Here is a 21,146-nt window from a genome sequence, read left to right on the forward strand (position 1 = left end):
GGTCTGTGTGCTATAGAACAAAACCAATCCCATGGCTCTTGGTTTGGTTTAGTTTTTGGCTTGACCATGTTGTACATAGTTTTATGTATCTTCCCATCCTCTGCTGTTTTGGATCTCTACTCAACAAAGTTTCGTTGCTACAGTTCATTTTACTGTTGAATGCATTTTTCTGTTTGTTGTTTTAAGCAGATTATCTTGTAGATGAGGGTACAGAATGCAATTCTACCTCCGATTTACTATTGGAGCGAAATCGTGAGCAAAGTATAGTTGATCTTTTGATTCCTTCTTTGGTACTGTTGATCGCCCTTTTACAAAAATTACAGGTGAACATTTTATATTTCAGTATCTTAATTATATTACTGTTCTTTTTTTAGTGAATTCAATTCCTTGCTGTTGGGTAAATTTTGTTTGATTTAACAAAGTAGCAACTAGAGAATTTTTTAGCCCTTGCTGTTACCAAGTCAGAATGAAGCTGGAAGAAAGGTAAAATTTCATAAAATTTCAAGGTGCTAGCCTCTCTTTGGTTTGCCTCCTGTATGGAGACAAATTTTCTCATTTATTGGTGTAGGTTTTTGATATTTACTTAATATGAGCCTGTTGTCAGGTTAATAAAGTGATAACTATATTGCACAAAACTGGCATAGAAAACAAAAATGACTGATCTGTCATGTGATTGATCACATTTGGTTGATGTATTGGTGGTTTGATATCTATGTCTACTGTGTACAAGCATTTGACATGTCGTGTTGGCTTGGTTAGCTGTCGATGAGATGGCTAATGTAAACAATTTGCTTGGAATATTGTTGTCAAAGAACTAAGTTTAGAGAAAGTATCAAAAGGTATATATATTTTTATTAAAAAAACTTTAGCAAGAAAAAAAGAAACAGTGAGAAGTTGTCACACAAGAACACAAGGAAAAAGAAAAATTACGTCAATATAATGAAGTCACCAATCTTGGACGGCGTCTTGAAAACAGAAGCTGTTAAATCAGTTGTCACACTAAGACCAAAGTAAAGCCAGATAATGCACCCTATCCCAAGGAAGCCCCAATGATAGTCTCTTCCCGGAAAAAGGTCTGGCATTCTTCTCCATCCAAATTCCCCAAAGAACAGCACACATAGCACACCTCCTTAGCCTCTTAACATCCTTACTCTTTCCAAAACCACTAAAAGAAAAATATATGTCACTTTGTTCCTTAAATATCAAAAGTGAAAATTTTTTAAATTCCTATTTTTGTTCTTCAATTTGACACTTTTGTTTGGTAGAATTGGTAGACATTGCTGACACAAACAGTCTGCTTTTTAACACACACACTCTTTCTCCCCCTCCTTTTGCCATGCAAAGAGATTGGAGAATATGAGTCTTGAATGAAGGAAAATCATTTGACCTTGTGCTTGAAGGGGAAAACATCGATCTTCTCAGAATAACTGAGAACCGAAAGGGCAGAAGGATTTCCATCTTTCTAGAGATGGGGTAAATTGAGTGGCTCCTCATGGCTTTGGAAATTTCTGGGAAGTTTCCTCATTTTGGAAGAGTTGTACAAGATCACAGGAGAAGACACTAATGCTTCAGCTCTGGGAGTACAAGTTCGGTAAGTTTCTTGCCCTAAGACTAACATCAGTGGATGGAGAGTTGTAGTCTTCCCAAAGGGCTTTGACTTAAAAGTTGGTTCAAATCATCTGCGCCACCTCAGAGAAGGGAAGTAGAGTAATCCTGAATTTTCCTCCTTCCCAAGGCTTTCTTGGTGAAGATGAAGCCTTCAATCGAGCTTCTCCAGCCAAAAACCCAGGTTATCCTTGGAGCGGCTTCACTGTCGGCTTCTTCTGAGGTAGACTGCATCTGTCCTCATTGTGGAGGCTGCCTCATTGTCTCCCATAACGAAGTTGCAGCAATTGAGAAGACAAGTGAGGACATGTGCTCCCTGGCACATGTTGTTCGGGATGGAAGCTTGGTCAGCTGGTAGTCAAATGAAACCAATTTTGAATTTATTGGGCTTAGCGCTCTTTGGCCAATTTCAGCAATTGAGAAGACAAGTGAGGACATGTGCTCCCTCGCACATGTTGTTCAGGATGGAAGCTTGGTCAGCTGGTAATTAAATGAAACCAGTTTTGAATTTATTGGGCCTAACTCTCTTTGGCCAATTTCATTTGCCTGCTTTAAAGACTTAGGGTTGTGCATATCTGCAGGCCATTTGAATCCCAGCTCACTTAGTTTCAATTTTGGGCTTTCATCCACCTGGCCCTCTAAAGTGCTGGTTGGTGAATAGCATATGGGGGAGAAAGAGCTGCAAATGGATTGCATTAAATGTCATGGCATGGCAGGAGGTATTTTCATTGTGTGGAATGATTTGGTTGTGGAATTGTTGGATCATTCCATTAATATTTTCTCAATGTCCTACTTGTCCAACACTTTGGATGACAATTTTTTGTGGATTTTTATTGGGGTTTATGGTCGAAGTGACAGTTCTTCCAGGCATCTCGTTTGGAATGAGAGTGAGGGATTAGAGATAAATGGGATGCCCTTTGGGTCATTGGGGAGACTTTAACCTGGTCTTATATCCTCATAGAAGAAGTGAGAGATCCTCTGAGTCTTTAGGCATGCGGGAGTTTCATGACTTCATGAATGATTACACCCTCATTGACCTTCCCCTCATCGGAGGTTCTTTCAAGTGGCCAAACTCATGAGTCTCCCTCACACTCAAGGATTGACAAATTTCTGATTTCACCCAATCCTTACTCTTGCACGTGGTCAAACTCATGAGAGTCTCCCTCACACTCAAGGATTGACAGCTTTCTAATTTCATCCAGTCCTTACTCTTTTGGTCCATCTTGGATGACTTTCCCTTCTTACTCGACATAGGAGGAATCAGCTGGGGCCAACCTTTTTTGTTTTGAGAACTTGTGGTTTAAACATGAAGGTTTTGATGATTTGGTTAAGAACTAGTGGTATGATATGCAGGTCAAAGGGATGGCTGGCTTTTGTGGTCGCCTCAAACTAAAATATCTGAAAGAGAAACTGAAGTAGTGGAATAAAGATATATTTGGCAGTATAACTTGAAGGAAGAATGTGATCCTGAATGACATACAGGAGTTGGACAATCAGGAGCTTAGAGGGGGCCTTAATGCAGAGAAAAGATCTAGAAGAGTTGCTCTCAAAAAAACCCTAGCTGAAGTCATCTATTTGGAGGAGATTGCATTGAGACAAAAATCTAGGGCCCTTTGGTTGAAGGAAGGGGACAGGAATACCAGTTTTTCCCACTAAGCTACTAATGCACATCCTAGATTCAATGTACTAACAAAACTATATGTGTAGGGCTATCTCTTTGCGGAAGAAGGGGTTACTAAATGGACAATTTGCAATTTCTATAGGAATCTATATACTAAGCAGGAGTCTTGGAGACCAAGAGTAAACTGTATTTCTTTCAAAAAGCTGAGCCTTTCCATGGCTTGATGGCTCAAGAGGCCTTGTGAGGAAGAGGAAATTGCGATAGCCCTTAGGAGCTGCAATGTGCACAAAGCCCCTGGTCTTGATGGCTTTGACACGGCATTCTTCCAAAGAAACTAAGGCATTCTCAAGCAGGATATAATTGGAGTCTTATAAGACTTCAACAGTTCAGGCAGATCTGTTTCTAGCATTAATTCAACCTTTGTCTCCTCAATCCCTAAAAAGGTAGAGCCTTTAAATATCAAAGACTTTTGTTCCATCAGCCTTGTTGGCAGCTTGTATAAACTTCTCTTTAAAGTCTTGCAGATAGGCCAAAATTAGAAATTTCAGATGCTGCCTTTTATTGCAGGCTGCTAAATCACAGATGCTGCCTTTTTTGCAAATGAAGTTGTGGTTGCCTATAAAGGATGGTAGAGGATGAGCTGTTTGTAAGCTGGATATGGAAAGGTGTTTGATAATATGAACTGGAATTGTCAGCTTCAGTGTTTTAAAAGGTGAAGGCTTACGGTGAGGTGTTTTACCCTTGACAAGGCGAGGTGTAAGCCTTTTGGGAATTTAATCTTTTATTAAAAATATATATAGATAAATTATAAATATTAAAATTTATATAAATTTTGTTTTAATAAAATTTATATAAATTTTGTTTTAATAAAATTTATTATATAGTTTTAAGCCCTTAATAACCTAAAAGCAGGGCTAAAGTCAGTACTTCAAGTCCAAATCTCAACATATGTGTGTTTTTCTTCGTTGAAAAGGGCCAGGTGTCCCTAACATATATATTGTATATAAACTCCACAAAAGATCCCAGTCCCACACCTCCCCGATTGGTTAGGTCCTTGACATGGAAAGAGATCAATCATTCGTCAATGGAATCTTTATCAGAGAGAGACGAAAGGCTGGAGGGAATCATCAAAGACAAACGAAAGAATGGAAGAGAGAAGACCTTTGTGCAAGCCGAGAGGTTGTAGGGGGCTGTCGGAGAGAGATGAGAGGTCGGAAGGGGTTATTGGAGAGAGACGAAAGGCTAGAGGGATTCGTTGAAGACAGGCAAAAGGCTGGAAGAGAGAAGACCTCTTTGCAAGAGCTTCAGTTTCGAGAGGGGGGTTTGCCGATCGTCAAGCCCTAATAGATCTTATTTGTATTTTTTTTTTTCAATATTTCACACATTATTATGTCTGCTCCTAAAAGGCGTACGTATTCTCATCTGAGGCATAAAAGTTGTGCCTTTTGGCTAGAGGCGTACGCCTCAGCCTAGAGGTGAACGCATTTTAGGAGTCTTGCATTTTAAGTTATGCATTAAGACTTTTTATGCCCAAAACGCATCAAGGCGATGCTTGAGGTGCGCCTCAGGAACGCCTTTTAAAACACTGGTCAACTTTATATCCTTAGGACTTAGTAGGATGGGTTTTGGGGAAATCTGGTGCAGTTAAATCCATCAATGTGTCTCTACGCCCTCGTTCTCAGTGCTCGTAAATGGATGCGCTCCAAAGTTTTCTAGATCTTTGCGTTGTTTGGGAGAAGGAGACCGCCATTCTCCCGTTTTATTTATCATGGTTGTGGAAGTTTTGAGCCATATGATAATGAAATCCATTGTAGGTGGCCTGCTCAAGGGGCTTAGCATTGAAATGAATAGAAAAAATTTGGTAGCTCCCATCACCTTTTTGCAAATGTAACTTATCATTTTCTGCAAGGATGAACCTAAGTGACTTAACCTTAGATGTATCCTGCTTGGGTTTGAAGAAGACTTCTTCTTTGGTTTGAGATAGGATTCACTACTTGCCTTCGCTTTGGTCTTTTGCAGCTGGTTGTTTTTTAAAGAGGTGTGATTCTTCGGTATACAGTGAGATTAGCTCGCTATGTTATTTAGATTGAATATTTTTATATTTTTGTTTAATTTTCATATTAGGAGAATTTCTTATTCTTCATTTTGTACGTTCTTTATTCTTAAAGGTATTCTTTTCTTTATTAAAGAAATTTTGTTATAAATAATATTTTGTTAAAACTATGAATCAGAAATTATTTTTAGTTCAGTGGTTTCTGATTTGTCATGAGTTTTATATTATGACGTAACATGGATTCAAACTTTTCTACAACCAACATTTTCTTTTAAAAAGTAAGGTACCTAGAACTAATCCACGAAGATTCGTCAGTCAATCAGTTCTATAACCAACCTTGGTGGGTTGATCTGAATAGTGGAACCAGAATCTACCTAGAATAGGCCTTGAAACCACACCAGAACCCACCCTTAATGGTAGGTTCCAACTGGTTCCACCGCCACCCCCTGCCCCCCCCCCCCCGGGGGGCCAAAGTTGGGTCATTTGCTTGTAAATTACTTGGGAATATATATTTGCCTCATTTCTCTATAAGTAATGTGTACTCACTTCTTGTGCTTTTGTGATCTGAGGAGTTTAGTGGTAGTTGTTTTGATGCCAATTGGAAATTGAACTTTTAATGCATTCCTGGTGAAATCACAAAGGCTCTCTCTAAAATGGTTTCCCCTCTCGATGATAGCACTAAGTTGAATATTGATGGGGCATGTTGGAGGGGGACAATGCCACCTTGTGTTGTGTTGTATGCTTGTTGCTGTGTGCATGTGGGATCCAGTATGCATACTAACCTGTTTGGAGATGGTTTTCTTTTCAGTTTACCAGGTTGGCTGTATTGAAATTAACTATTTTGGGTTTTGGTTGCCAGTTATGTTTGATCGTAAAAGTTCCTGTTGTAAGTACTTCAATTCACATGCTGTTGGAATTGAGCAGTTTAATTTCTGTGTTTGTAGGAAGCCAATGAGCAGCACAGAAATAAAAAATTAATGGATGCTCTTCTTCGATTGCATCGGGAAGTGAGGTAATTTGAAATTTTTTTGCTTGTCTTTTGCTAGCCATTATAGCATTAGTTTTTTGTAACAGAGTAACTTGTTATAAATGCAGCCCAAAGTTAGCTGCATGTGCAGCAGACATGACATCTCCTTATCCTGATTCTGCTCTTGGTTTTGGAGCTGCCTGTCATCTAATCGTGTCAGCACTTGCTTGCTGGTCCATATATGGTTGGACTCCTGGTCTTTTCCATTCCCTCCTTGCCAGTGTTCATGCTACCTCATTGCTTGCATTGGGTCCCAAAGAAGCCTGCAGTTTTCTATGTATTTTGGTATGCAGTGTTTCACTCATTAATTCATACAGACTTTCTTCCGAGATATGTTTTTACTGCTGTGAAACTTTTATGTGATTAATGCATTGTGTTAAAGAAACACTTATTAGCTTCACTATTTACCATTAAGGAATTATTTCAGTTTGCTACATTTAAGTCGTTTATTGTTTGACAATTGTCTGCATATTGGAAATTGATGTCTTTCTTTGCAATAAATCACCTACTCAAACTGCAAGCAATAATTTTAGTTTTTTGTTCTTTTTCCTTCTGCATTACTAGAATGATTTGCTTCCTGAAGAGGGTATTTGGGTTTGGAGGAATGGAATGCCCTTGTTGAGTGCTCTTAGAACATTGGCTGTTGGGTCATTATTAGGGCCTCAGAAGGAGAGACAGGTTAACTGGTATTTGCAGCCTGAACATGTGGAGGTGGTGCTTAGCCAATTGACACCACAGCTTGACAAAGTTGCCCAGATTATCCAACATTATGCTTCTACCGTATGTTTATTTCACCCCAATATTTCTTCGTTTTTCTCTTTTACTTCTAGAATTTCTTTTTTTAAACGCTTGCACTTGAATTTTCTAACTCAATTATGCTATTATCCTTAAACAGTCATTAGTGGTCATACAAGACATGCTTCGAGTTTTTATAGTTCGCCTTGCCTGCCAGAAGGCTGACAATGCTTCTTTTGTTCTGCGGCAACTAATTTCATGGATTCACGGTCATCTTTCTGAATCTTCTTCTCCATCAGATATGGATGCTTACAAGGTGATATATTTATCCCATTAATGTGAATTCTCAAATTTGGGACAAGTAATTGTTATTTGTTACTTTTCTCTTCGTTTTCAGGTTTACCAATCACTTGATTTTCTTGCTAGCTTATTGGAGCATCCACATGCTAAGGTTTTGGTTGTCATTGTTGTTTTCTTCTTAGTTATCTGTTTAGTCATTTTCCTTTTATATCAGATAATGTTATTCACATCCATTATTATCAATGTTTTTCTTAATTTCTGTCATCAGCCATTGTTGCTCAAGGAGGGTGCTGTCCAGATGCTGGTGAAGGTACTTGAGAGGGGTACTCATCTCACTAGTTCTGATTGGAAACATTTTCCAGACATTGGAAACTCAGCTAAATGTGGGTTTAGTCTGCCTCGTTGGTCCCTTCCTGTGTTCAAATCCATCTCATTGATTTGTGGTCAACAACCATCCCATCATGCTGGCAAATATAGGTGAGCAAATTCTGTGTGTAACAGATGTGTGTGCCCCTTTCTTTGTTGAAAATTTTATAATTTACGAAAAGTTCTTGTGTGTTTTTTCTTAGGAACAACTTTGGAAGTTTGAGTACTGAAGATTGCTCCTATATTTTGCGCTTTCTCTTGAGCCTATGTCAGGTAACTTTCTATCACATGTGATAGTATCATTTTCATATGTTGTATTTGTGTATTCCTTTTTCAAATATGCACTTGGATGTTTCTGTAATGTTAATTTGAATTGCATTATGCAAACTAGTTAATGTTAATGATTATTTACTTTCTGCTTTTTTTAAAAAAAAAAATATTTCTGAATGGTTGTTTTTATCCACATAGGGCAACTATTTAGTGTGTTATTTGTACAATAACAACAACAAGAAGAAGCTTTAAGCCCCACTAGGTGAGGTCGGCTACTGGAATCCTTTTTCGCCAATTCACCTGATCGATAGCATTTTCTTTTATTAGATTAAGGGATATTAAATCCTTTCTCACTACCCCATTCCAAGTTATTTTAGGTCTACCCCTACCCTTTTTCATGCTAGAAACAATAACTAACTCATTCCTCCTCATAGGTGTTGTACTAGGCCTACATTTCAAATGCCTAAACCATCTAATCCATCCCTCCCTTATCTTATCTTCAACTAGTGCTATGTCTAAATTATTGCAGATATGCTTATTTCTTACTTTATCTTTTAATATTATACCATTTATCCACCTTAACATTCACATTTTAGCAACTTTAACTCTTTTGTACATGTTGCTTCTTAGTTTCTTAGTTGCCTAACATTCTGAACCATAGAGTATAGCCAGCCTTTTAGCCATCTTATAAAAATTTCCTTTTAATTTTAAGGGTAATACATATCTTTAATGACCTCAGTATATCTACTGCATACTCCCTTCTTTTCTAAGACCCACCAAAGAACTTCCCTAGATACTCTATCATATGCTTTCTCTAGGTTAGTAAAAACCTTATGCAAGTTCCTATTCTTTTCCCTAAAATTTTTCATTAACCTTCTTAAAAGATAAATAACTTCTGTCATTGATCTCCCAGGCATAAAATCAAATTGATTTTTGGAAATCCTCATTTCTAGTCTTATTCTATGCTCAATTACCCTTTCCCATAACTTCATTGTATGACTTATAATCTTAATTCCATGATTGTTATTATAGTTTTGAATATTGCCTTTTTTTTTTGTATAAAGGTACTAACATACTTTTCCTCCATTCTTATGACATTTATTGGTTTTTATAATAGTGTTGAATCGATTATTTAACCAAATATTTCCTTTATCCCCTAAATGTCTCCAAACTTGAATTGGTATTTTATCAGGTTCTATAGATTTCCCACCTTTCATCTTTTTATGTCATCTTAACTTCAAGAACTCTAATTTTGTGAATTAATCTCCTATTTTTAGTCTTCTTCCTGTTTGTCACTTCAAAGTTCAATCTTTGATTTTGGTTTTTATTAAAAAACTTATAAAATATCTTTGCTACCTCTTTTTTATGTCTTCTTCTCTTACTAAGACATTATCATTCTTGTCCTTTGTAAATTTTACATCACCTAAATCTTTGCGTTTTCTTTCTCTAGCTTTAACAAGTTTTTAAATGTCTTTTTCTTCTTCTTTTTGTATCTAATTTAGTTTATAAAGTATCATAAGCTCTATGTTTAACTTCATTACTGGATTTTTTTTTTTTTTTTTTTTGCATTTTTTCTCGCCTCTTTATATTTTTCAAGATTCTCTATATTTCTACAATTTTTTTCATATTTTATACCAATTTCCTTTTGTCTTAATGACTTTTTGGACTTCTTGATCCCACACCAACTTTCTTTACTATTTGAGTATCTTCCTTTGGACTCCTAGTTTGCTATTCTTATGATTGAATTGGCCATTTTATTCCAAACAGTATTTACATCTACCTTACCGCCAATTGTCCAATCACACTCTTTGATCATCTTATCTTTGAATTTTACTATATTATCTCCCTTCAAGCTCCACCATCTAGTCCTCTTGTGTTAATTTATATTGCTCTTTCTCTTCCATTTTTTAATATGTATATCTAATAAGGACTCTATGTTGTGTAGCCAAACTTTCACCTAGGATAACTCTACAATCCTTACAAGATAGATGATCCCTGTTCCTAGTTAAGAAGAAATCTATTTGGCTTTTGTGATACCCACTCTCGAAAGTTAAGTGTTCTTTTGTTTTTAAAAATCAAGTATTCTATATAACCAAATCGTAAGTCATGGCAAAATCTAAGATTGTGTCAACAACCTCATTTTTATCTCCATATGCATGGCCTCCATGTATCCTCTCATAGTTTATATTATCCTTTCCAATATGTCCATTCAAATAAGCTCCTGTGAATGTCTTTCAGACGTTGGTATCCCTTGTAAAATACTATTTATATCTTCCCAAAATTGTTTTTTAAAATTTTTTGCCAAGTTTATTTGGGGAGCATACATACTAATGACGTTCACCATCTCCAGGCCTAAAGCTATCCTGTTTTTAATGATCCTATCCCCTATTCTTTTAACATATACTGCATTATATTTTAGGTCTTTGTCTACAATAATTCCCACCCCATTTTAATGTTTCTCCTTACCAACGTACTAAAGTTTAAATCCAAAATTTTTAAATTTATCTAGCTTTCTCTCCTACCCATTTCGTCTCTTGAAGGTAGATAAGTTAATTTTCCTTCTAAATATTATTTCTACTATTTCCATACTTTTGCCTGTAAGAGCCCCTATATTCCAAGTCGCTAATCTAATCTTAGTTTCTTGGTCTATTCCCTTGACCTAGGTGAGTTTGGCAAGTCACGCCCTACAACTAGTAGAAACGACAAACAATACAATGCATTTAAAAATCTAAAACATACAATTTTGGTGTGAAAGAAGCTAGTCTGAAATTAAAAGAAAAAAGAAACATGCAAAAGTTCTTTTTGAAAAAAAATTGTGTACTCCAAGATTTGCAAATTGAAAACACAAACACAAAATTGATATAATAAGCTTACAAATCCTAAACACAAAATCTCCACTACTAACTAGTTATTGGAAAAGCAATGATAATGATTGTAATAAGAAAAGAAATAACAAGAGAGGAGAAGATTTCACTAGTGGCTGAAACTAAAAGGTAATGACAAACGACTGAAAGTACTATAGTAAGTACCCTTTGGCGTCGAAAATTTATTGCTGCTAATGAAAATCAATTGAAGAATATTGAAGCAACGAGGGATTGCAAGAATTCTTCCATCTAAACTCAAGATTTGCGATGGAGTTGAGTAGTATATGGTGCCGACATAATCTCTGATTGGACACACGCCCCCTCCCACATAATCTTGATCAAAGATTGGATGTTCTTTTTCAAGACAATCTTGAGCTAAAATGTGCAAACTTGCGTATTTTCTGTCGAAATTCTTTTGACTAAATCCTTTGGAAGAACTTTAAATTTGGCGTCTCTAAAGAGACGAAAGTGCAGAAGCGCAAAAAATAAAAATAATAATGAAAATAAATATTGAGGATTTGATTTCTTCACTTCAAAGAAAATAACGTTCAGGAAGTGGGAGCATGTATGTAACTCAAGATTTCATGTTTGACAAGTCAGTTGATGAGAGAGAGAGAGAGCGGCGAGCTGAGTCCAAGATTTCAAATTTATTTGCTACTATGGTGAGCGACGGCCGAACTTATACAAGAACATAATCAAGAAACTGGAATTGCAGCTGAAATTTTGTAGTTGCAGAAGCTGCAGAATTTGACGATGCGTTCTTGAAGAAAGAGGAAGAATCACATTGCCTTTAAGTGTATGTAAGTTATATTCTTTTGAATTGCTCTTTTAGCAGATCTTTGTTAGAGCAGGATCAGTTTTTGATGAACAAAATGCTTTGGGAGGGAAGAGAAGTGTAGGAATGGAGTATTTGCAATAGAGTTACTGCTGTAAAAGAAGAAGAAAGAAGACCGGAGAAGGGTGAAGAGGAGAGTAGGAAAGAACTGGAGATCAGAGACGGAAGGTGCAGATTATAAACGTAGTGGAAAGAAATAGAAAGAGGAGAAGGAAGACGAAAGGAGCGAGAAACAGAAAAATAGAAAAAGCAGCAGCCGAGAAGCTCTGACCGATAAATTCTAGAAATCTGAATCAGAAATGTCAAGAAAAAGAAATCCACCGAATACGGCAGATCAGAAATTTCATGTAAAAGTTGCAGAAATTCCCCAAAAAGGAAACACAAAGAAAAAAAAAAAGCAGAGCAGGCGAGAAGAAAGGAGATTGAAAGCACCAGAGCAGAACTAGAAAAAAGTAGTAGAAACTCCTAAAAGAAGGGCAAAAAATGGAAAAGAAGAAGAAAGACTTGGTTGATCAACCGTAGTGTGTTATTTGTCGTAGTAACAAATTTTCAAGCAATTGTTTCTAGATCTGTGTGCTTTTTCTAAATACTTTCCATTTAGTAGCTTCTGTACTGACTGAGAAGCAGCAGAATCACTAATTTTGGTCGATCAAGAAGAACAAGAAAAAAGAAGAAGAAAGAGGGGAGAAACACTTGGTTGCTCAACTGTAGTGTGTTATCTGTGGTAGTAACAAATTTTCAAGCAATTGTTTCTAGATCTGTGTGCTTTTTCTAAATACTTTCCATTTTGTGGCTTCTGTACTCCTGCATCAAAATTTTGTTTTCGTTATACACATACATACACACACAGCACATATAATCCTTCACAAATCTATTTAAAATATCAAATGTGTTACAAGTGTTAAACATTGTGTTCAACACAAAGTCCCTTTTATTAAAAAGTATTCATGATTGCACGACTACCATGTAATATGCTAATAGCTAACATATCTACACATGCCTTTCGGAATACTTTAACTAGATACACTTATAACAGACTATCTTTATGCGTGTATCTCACACCACAATTTAACCTTATCATAAATTTTCTCATACCAAAAGTAAGCTATGCATTAGGTGACTTCTTAGTTCAACAGAAAGCTCAAACATAGATACATTTGTGATCAAAATTTTATTATTCTTATATTTGCTGTGTGATCAATTTTTGTAATTAATAATACAAGGCGTAAAATGACCACTTTTTCTAGACAAAAAGTTTGCTTTTCAAAAGCCATAAGGGTTTGTTATATTGTATTCAAATATGCCTTTATAATAAAATACATATATTCATAATATTTAATAATTTTTAAAATATTTGATAGATATTTTTTACTTACAAAAATCTCATGCGCAATGCAAAAATAATGTTCTCAAAGAAATGATGAGGTAGGATTTTCTTTTGTGGAGTGAGTTGGTTTTCATGAATACGTCTGGGGATAAGATGAATGGAGGTGGTGATCCATTGGTGAAAATTGGAAGAGGAATCAGAGGAAAGTGGGTTTGACAGCGATGAGGTAGGATTTACTTTTGTGGAGTGAGTTGGTTTTCATGAATAGGTCTGGGGATAAGATGAATGAAGGTGGTGATCCATTGGTGAAAATTGGAAGAGGAATCAGAAGAAAGTGAGTTTGACAGCGAATTTGGATGTGATAATGGTTTGCCATTGGATGAAATTGAAGCTCACTATGGATATAATTTTAATTCATCTTTGGAGGATGCATATCATATGCTAAAACCTCCTATTGTAGATTTGGGCGGCGTAAGGTAGGTGGTATTTTACAGCCACACATTGTCCAGATGAAGAAGTAGTCTACTTCGAGTAAGCTGTAAGCTCATTGGAAATGCACAGGATGAAGAAGGTGGCCTTAGACCTATTTTTTCAAACAACGAAGGGCTCCTTATTGATGGCTTCCGTTGAAAGAGCTAGGAATTCAGTCTGTGTGCATATTTAAAGAGTGCCATATTAGGGTCTCCATCTTCTCATAAGGCTTGCAAGTTTTCCTTCCACAGTGTTATGATTCCACACTAGGTCCTTTCTCTAAAGAAATGGACTTCAAAAATCCCTTTAACTCAAAATGTTTCAATCATAGTAGTCAAAGGCGCAAGGCGCAAAGAGTACTTGGAGCCGAGGCGCGAGCCTCACGAAGGTGGGGCGCACAATTATTAAAATTGTGTAAAATGCCTATTTGGGGTAATTGATATATGAACACATCTAGTATTATTAGAATTTAAAAATTAAAATGCCAAAACATTCAATACCAAAATTCCAAATTTAATGAAATTGCTAGGCTGAAGGCCAAAAGCATCAACATAGTTCAACATCAAAAGAAAAGAGTACAATAAAATAATTCAAAGTCTAAAATCTGAAAATCCTCCTCAATCATCGATTATCACTCATCATCAACTGCCAAGATCTCATCATCATCTTCCTCTTCATCATCAAAATTTTTTTCTCCAACATATTTTAACTCTTCTCTCTCCTCTGCACTATCCACATGGATCTCATCCTCATCTACAAGTTCAACATTGCAGTCCGACCCCTAGCATTGCTAGATGAAGCTCTTCCTCTAGAAGATGATGACATATTTGCACTTATTCTTGATTTATTGCGATGTGGGGGGTTATTTACTCCAGCAGCTCTAGCAACAGAACTTCAAACACAAGTTCTTCATCCTCATCGAATTCACCATCTGTCCTACCAATCAACCACTCATTACTATCATCAATGTCCTTTAGAAGGATGGGGTCAATGGTGTGACGCTTGTTGAATCGACACCTCAAATTTTGATTATATTTCAAAAATACCAAATCATTCAAGCGTTGCTGAGATAGCCTATTTCTACTTTCGCTATGAAGCTACAAAAAGTTTAAAGTAATATAGTAAATAATGATTCTAAAAAGCAGTAGACTGGTAGTATATGTTCTTTAATCCACGATATACTAATGACTTACATGTTGGAATATGCTCCAATTTCTTTTGTTGTTGGTAGCGCTACATGTGAGGCTTAGGATTTTCACAGCAAACTTTTGCAAGTTTGGAGCCAATGATCCAAATGACATCCACCATTGTGCTGTTATAAAATAAATTTTAAATGATTTCCTACTAGCTAAATGGAAAAATAATTTTAGATAGAAAGAGGTAGTAAAAATGCCACTTTACCTGGTGCATTTATCTTCCTTTGTCTCACTGCCAAATCAATTCCAAAGAGGCCACTAGCGCTATTGTAATTTTCTAACTCATGTAAAATTTTATCTTGCATCTCAAGGGTTGGCACTAACCTTGTAATACATTTGTACAAACTCGCCATGATTTCTTCATCTTGCGAAATGTGGGGGTTTGAATAGAAAAATTTCGGGTTCAAGTAGTGTGCAGCTACATGCAAAGGTTGATGGAGTTGGCATCCCCACCTCGTATCAAAAGTTTCAAATGCCTCATTGAATTTATCCTCTCTCTCATCGAAAGCCTTAGCTATGGATTCCTTAGCCATTGCTTCATAAATGTATCCTATTGCAAGTTTCTTTTCTCCATTAACCAACGGTGTATACAGACAAATGGGCTTGTCAACTTAAGAGCATAAACAATGGTACTTTGAAAGGTAGACATCAAAACACTACTAGTTGCTCTTTTGCTAGTTGCCTCCTTTGTCCTTTTAGTAGTATTCCAATCTTCAGAAGTAAACATCTTCCTCAAGTTGATCTTTTGAAGGTGGATTGAATGAAAAGCGATGAAGGTAGTTGCAAATCTTGTAACTGCAGGCCTTAGTAACTCCTTTCCTCTAGTGAACTGTCTCATTAAGTTCACCACACCAACACGGTGCCCTTTTCAAAGTCATATGAATGGAAGGCATATTCCCAATATCCTCCAATATTAAATCGAGGCAATGGGCAGCACACGGTGTCCAATATAAATGTGGCTTCTTTGCTTCCAGCAATCTCCCTGTTCAAAAATCAAGTAGTGAAGCCCTTAAAATACTAGACTAAACAATATGTACACTATAGAATGTAGTTCTAGAAATAAGAGAAATAAGTTCTTATCTGCTACAACATAGTTTGAAGCACTATCGGTTACTATTTGAATCACACTTGATTCTCCAATTTCCTCCACCATCTCATCAAGTAATTTGTACATTTTATCTGCATTCTTGACAATATTAAAAGCATCAATAGACTTGATGAACACTGATTTCTTGGAGAGTTCACTAAGAAGTTTATTATGTCCTTATTAGCAACCAAATCTCGCCAACCATGAGAGATAATCAAGCATCCATATTTTTCCCATTCCTCCTTGTGGACCTTCATCAACTCTTTCATTCGTCTAACTTCCCGCTTTAGAAAATAAATTCTCACTTCATGATAGCTAAGCGGCTTTATTCTAGGACCATATTGCCCAATCGATTCAAGTGTCACTGCAAAGCTGTCCAAACGTACAAGGGCTCCTCTTGGTTTGAAGGCTTGAAGACGAGCTTGCGAAGGGCTCTTGCTGGTTTGAAGGCTCGAAGACGAGCTCGCGAAGGGCTCCTGCTAGTGTCGTGCTGCTTCTTAGGGTCAAAGAAGAAGGGTTTCGACTGATTTCTTGCTGGCTCAAAGGGTTGAAGATGAATCCTACTATTTCTAGTCAAAGGCTCAAAGAAGAAGGGCTAGGGCAATAGGGCTGGATCGAGTTGAAGGCTCGAATGCTATAAGAGGGCTAGGGCTCGTTTTGGAAACGTTTTATATTAAGCTTCAAAACTTTCATGGTGCGACTTATGGTGCCGGGCGCATCAGTGCGCCCCATGCGCCTCTTAAAGGTCGCCTCGCCTCACTAGAGATGAGGCACTGGCCTTGTTGCCCCTCTGCGCCTCGCGCTTTTTACTACTATGGTTTCAATTGAAAAAAAGTTGGAGTCTCCTTCCATACCAAATTCATTCCCTATTCAACACTTTTTTAAAATCTATATATATATATATATAGGACATGATGCTCTTAATGAAATTTAAGCTATGAAACACGAATAATTTAAGAGTTAGAATGTCTAAGATGAGCAGCAGAGCCTCGTCAAACAACTTGCTAGGGCACTCATGACTAGGGCTGCAAACAAGCTGATCTTTGCCTTGCTCAAGCTTGTTCATTAAATTTCTAACCGAGCTCGAGCTCGAGCTGAGATGACCAGCAGACCTTCGTCAACAACCTGCTAGGGTACTCACGACTAGGGCTGCAAACAAGCTAATCTTTGCCTTGTTAAAGCTTCTTCATTAAATTTCTAATCGAGCTCGAGCTCAAGATGAGCTCAGACCGATCTTTAATATACTAGCTTAGGCTTGTTTATTACTAATAGTTTGATTCTTTTGGAACATCTCATTTTGAGAGAGAAGAGGTTTTGTTAGGAAAAATTGTGAAGGGGGCTCTCAGTAATACTATAAAGTTTTTTTTGCCCCACCAAACTAGCCTATTGGCCTTGAGTATTAACCTTGTCACTAAATTAAACAGATGGAGTTTGAGCTAAATAATCCTACGCAAAAATAGTCCCTACTTCAAGGCTCACTACAGTTTATTAAGCTAATTAGACCTTATTAAACTAGTTCATAAATGATTCTAATTTAATCCTATTAAATGAGTCCAAACCAATCCTATATCCAAGCTGAAATGAACCAAGCCCATTCATGTTTAGGCTCGGCTCATTTATTAAACAAGCCGTAAAATTGGGCTTGGGGATCACTCATTTACATAATGAACGAGCTCTTGTCGAGCCAAGCTCACGAGCAGCTTGGTTCACTTGCATCCCTACTCACGACCCTAGACTTGCATACTCCTAGCCTTTGAACTTGTCTTATAGCCTTTCGACCTTCTTTGATAGGCATCTCAACCTTCATCGATGACGATCTAGGCTGGCTTCATTTCCAAACATCCCTCAGCTTCACCGACAAGCTCAGCCTTCACTGAAGGTTGAAGCCTCTTCTTTGCCTGTTTGTCCGAGGGTTGAAGACTCGAGGCTTCTCTCTTGAAGGCTTGGCTCTTTTTTTAGTCAACATGAGTCCCTACCTCCTTCCCTCCCTCCTCTCCATCTCTTTACCTCTTTGGCTTTTTTTTCTTATTCATAGGATATGATTAAACCGAAGTGCCTCAAGCACAAATTGATGTTTCAATGTTTGAATGATGCCTATTACCTAAATATTTTTCATTTAAAAGGAAGAACATGTCTATATATATATTAATGTATCTTGGACGTGTCATATCCTTGTTTTTACAAAGTTTTCGTATCATTGTGTCAATATCATGTCGTATCCATATCTCATGTCGGTATTAGAGCTTCCTACCATGTAGGTTAGGCATGTTGTTGCCACGTGTAACTCACCTATTCCATTGGAATCTCATAATAGCTTGGATGCACCTCTTTTTCATATGGAACCTGTTGGTGGAGTGTTCTTCATTTTTCGTGGACCCATTAGAAGATGAGAGGGATAACCTAGATGCCTAGGATCTCCTAGAAGAGTTGGACCTAGCTTTGGTTACCTCAAGGGGTGAGAGAATCAACTAATCAAGCTTAGGGAAGGAGATTCAGGGGATAGAAGAAAGCTAAGAAACTTAGGAGGGAGCTGTGGAGGTTGTCTTCATCAGTTAAATATGCTAAGGGTGGAATTATATCCAAGGCCATTTTGTATGCAAAATGAAGATCTTTTATTGGTACATGAGAGGTCTAGGTAGGCAGTGAAAAAGGCGAGTGGTTAAGGAGCTCCTTTCTAAGGTCATCCCCGATATATTGTTCCTTTAGGAAACTATGCTAAGGGAAGTTGATTCCTTCATTATCAAAAATTTTTAGGATAATAGAATTAAGGATTGGGTGTGTCTTCCTTTGTCGTGGGCTTGTAGGGGTCAAATTTTTGTTTGGGATACTAGAGTAGATCCTTTAGCAGTCCTTGAGGGGTCCTATTCTCTATATTTTCCCTTTGACATTAGTGGTGTAGGAGAGTGGTGGTTCACCTAGGTGTACGGGCAATGTTGTCTCTTTGAGGAGTTGGGAGACGTTTTTGGTCTATGCTGCCCTTACTAGTTTTTTTTGGGGGGGGGGGGGGGGGGGTGGGGTTCAATTTGTCAAGCAGTTCTAGAGAGATCCTAGGGAGCCCTAGGACCTTTTTGACTATGAGAAATTTTGACTTTTTATCTAGGTTTGTGATCTTAGATCCTAGTGATAATGATCGTTTCACCTTGGGGAAAAAGGGGGTGGGGAGGGGGGGTGGTTGGGGTAGAGGGCTTGCTCCTGTATTGACAGATTTTTGTTCACACATGAATGATGGGACATGTTTTCGCATCCCTTTTAGAAAATCCTCCCTAGACTCACTTCAAACCACTATCGTTTTCTTTTGGAGTCCAACCCTATGAAGTGGGGGCCCATCCCTTTTCGTTTCGAGGATATGTGGCTAACTCATTCTTCCTTTCGGGAGAGGGTCAGAGGTTGGTGGAGTGAGTGTATAGTGGAGGGATGGGAGGGGTTCAAGTTTATTAAGAAACTACAGTCCTTGAAAACTAAGCTGAAAATTTGCAATACAAAGACTTCTAGGCATGGTTGTTAAAATCATGATTTGGATCATATGATCCTACTTTAGTAAAACAATCCTGATTCTAACTTGAGTCGCAAATTGGTAGAATCGTAAGATCCTACATTCTTTCATATTTTTATAATCTTAACTAAAATACTTTTTATATAGGCTGGGCTTTTGTCCTATATGACTTATACATGTAATGGACAACTTGGAAAGTGATTTGGCTTATTTTATATTGATGGGAAATTATGGCTCAAAAATTTTCTTTTTGGTTCATTGATGATTAAGTGATGCAAACTTTAAACATTAAGAATGAAGGTGGGTAAATAACACATTAATACATTTAAGTATTTAACAATAATACTGATAATGATGGTGATGATTTTAATGATGGCCTTACCTAAGTCATTCACGATAGTCTTAGTGATACCAATGAGACAAATGGTGGCTTGGATGCTAACACTTAAAGTAGAAGCTAGCTTGGTAGTTTATCTTTTTTTGTTAAGATTTTTTTTGTAAAAGAAAAAGGGATATTCATGTTGTATGGTTGTTTGTCAACTGATTTGTGTTCAAAATAATGTTCATCTTTTGAAGTGATTGTTTCCTTTTCTTTGTAAACCAGTTCGATTATGTTAAGAATGCAACAATTCTTTTCTTCTTTTTGTAGTATGAGGGCCCTACCATAGATGAATTTTTTGAGTCTTCAACACTTACTAGTGAATTTTGTAGGTTTATATCATAGAAGTTTATGAAAAAACAACATACAAATGCATTTTTCATATTTATTTATGTATTTAATAAAATTTTAAGATCCTCGATCCAGTCTTGCAAACCATCCACATGATCCTATGTAGGATCCCAATTTTAATGACAACTGCAAAAAATAGTATCCTCATTGATATTGTTTTTTGGGATAGGTTAGAACTTAGAAGAGTGTCATCTTGTTGGGGAAGAGGGTAGGATTAGTAGGGCCAATCTTAGAAATGAGTTAGAAATAGTCTTATTGAGATAAGATGTGTTGGTGTAAAAAGTCTAGGGAAAAATGGGTAAAGGAGGGGGAATGTAACTTTTGGTCAAGGTAACAAATTGGAGGAGGAAGTGCTACATCAAGTATCTGATTTTGGACTCTGATCAGGTTATGGGGGTCAATCTCATATCAGAGTTAAAATTACTAATTTCTATAAACTTCTATTCTCTGAGAAAAAAATTCAAAAAAATTGATGGTGGAAGGCCTTGATTAGAGTCCCATTAAGAACCCTGCCTAGTGGTTAGAAAGGACTTTCAAGGCTAATGAAATTATAAAAACGGTCTTCGACATAATTAGAGACAAGTCCCCCGGCCATAATGACTTTAGAATTGGCTTTTGTTAGACTAGGGAGTGTTAGAAGTTGATGTGGTAAATTTTTTTTAAGAACTTCATTATGTGGTGAATACTAATGTCAATTCCACATTTAGACCCTTATCCCTGACAAGGAGAGAGCTAGAAGAGTTAGAGACATAGACTAGTAAGGTTTGTTACATGCTTGTATAGAATCCTGCCAAAGGCCTTTGCAGGTAGACTTAGACTAGTCTTGGGGGATACCATCACCTTGGCACAATCCACATTTATCCTTATTAGAAAAATCCTAGACGTGGTGTTGGCGCCCAGTGGTTAATTAGATTGTAGAGGATATGTGGACAGGTAGAAAAGGGGGTTCTCTTAAAAGTGAATTTTTGAGAAAGCCTATGATAGGTTTAACTAGAGTTTCTTAGATAAGGTGTTGGGTAAAAAAGGCTTTGGGGATTGATGGAGAAAGTGGATAAAGGATTTTCTTAGTTTGACCCATTTGTCTGTCATTTTAAATGGTCAACCTAGAGTGTGGTTCAAGACCTCTATGGGTCTTGGAAAATGGGGTTCACTCTCCCCATTCCTGT

General features: G+C 37.1%; 1 protein-coding gene across 4 annotated transcripts in view; it reads left to right on the forward strand.

The window, feature by feature from the left end:
• Positions 1–21,146, forward strand: part of LOC131154218 (protein virilizer homolog) — a 142,700-nt gene that overhangs the window by 64,203 nt on the left and 57,351 nt on the right. For all 4 annotated transcript variants that reach the window (XR_009136390.1, XR_009136389.1, XM_058106838.1 and 1 more), the window contains 8 exons: positions 190–323; positions 6,224–6,291; positions 6,375–6,591; positions 6,871–7,086; positions 7,202–7,357; positions 7,439–7,492; positions 7,610–7,818; positions 7,911–7,980. Coding sequence is in view for 2 of the 4 variants with exons in the window: in XM_058106838.1 (XP_057962821.1) it covers positions 190–323; positions 6,224–6,291; positions 6,375–6,591; positions 6,871–7,086; positions 7,202–7,357; positions 7,439–7,492; positions 7,610–7,818; positions 7,911–7,980 (1,124 nt within the window). In the remaining 2 variants the exon portion in view is untranslated. The remainder of the gene's footprint in view (positions 1–189; positions 324–6,223; positions 6,292–6,374; positions 6,592–6,870; positions 7,087–7,201; positions 7,358–7,438; positions 7,493–7,609; positions 7,819–7,910; positions 7,981–21,146) is intronic.

Source organism: Malania oleifera, chromosome 4, assembly GCF_029873635.1.
Source record: "Malania oleifera isolate guangnan ecotype guangnan chromosome 4, ASM2987363v1, whole genome shotgun sequence".
In the NCBI taxonomy this organism is placed as follows: domain Eukaryota; kingdom Viridiplantae; phylum Streptophyta; class Magnoliopsida; order Santalales; family Ximeniaceae; genus Malania; species Malania oleifera.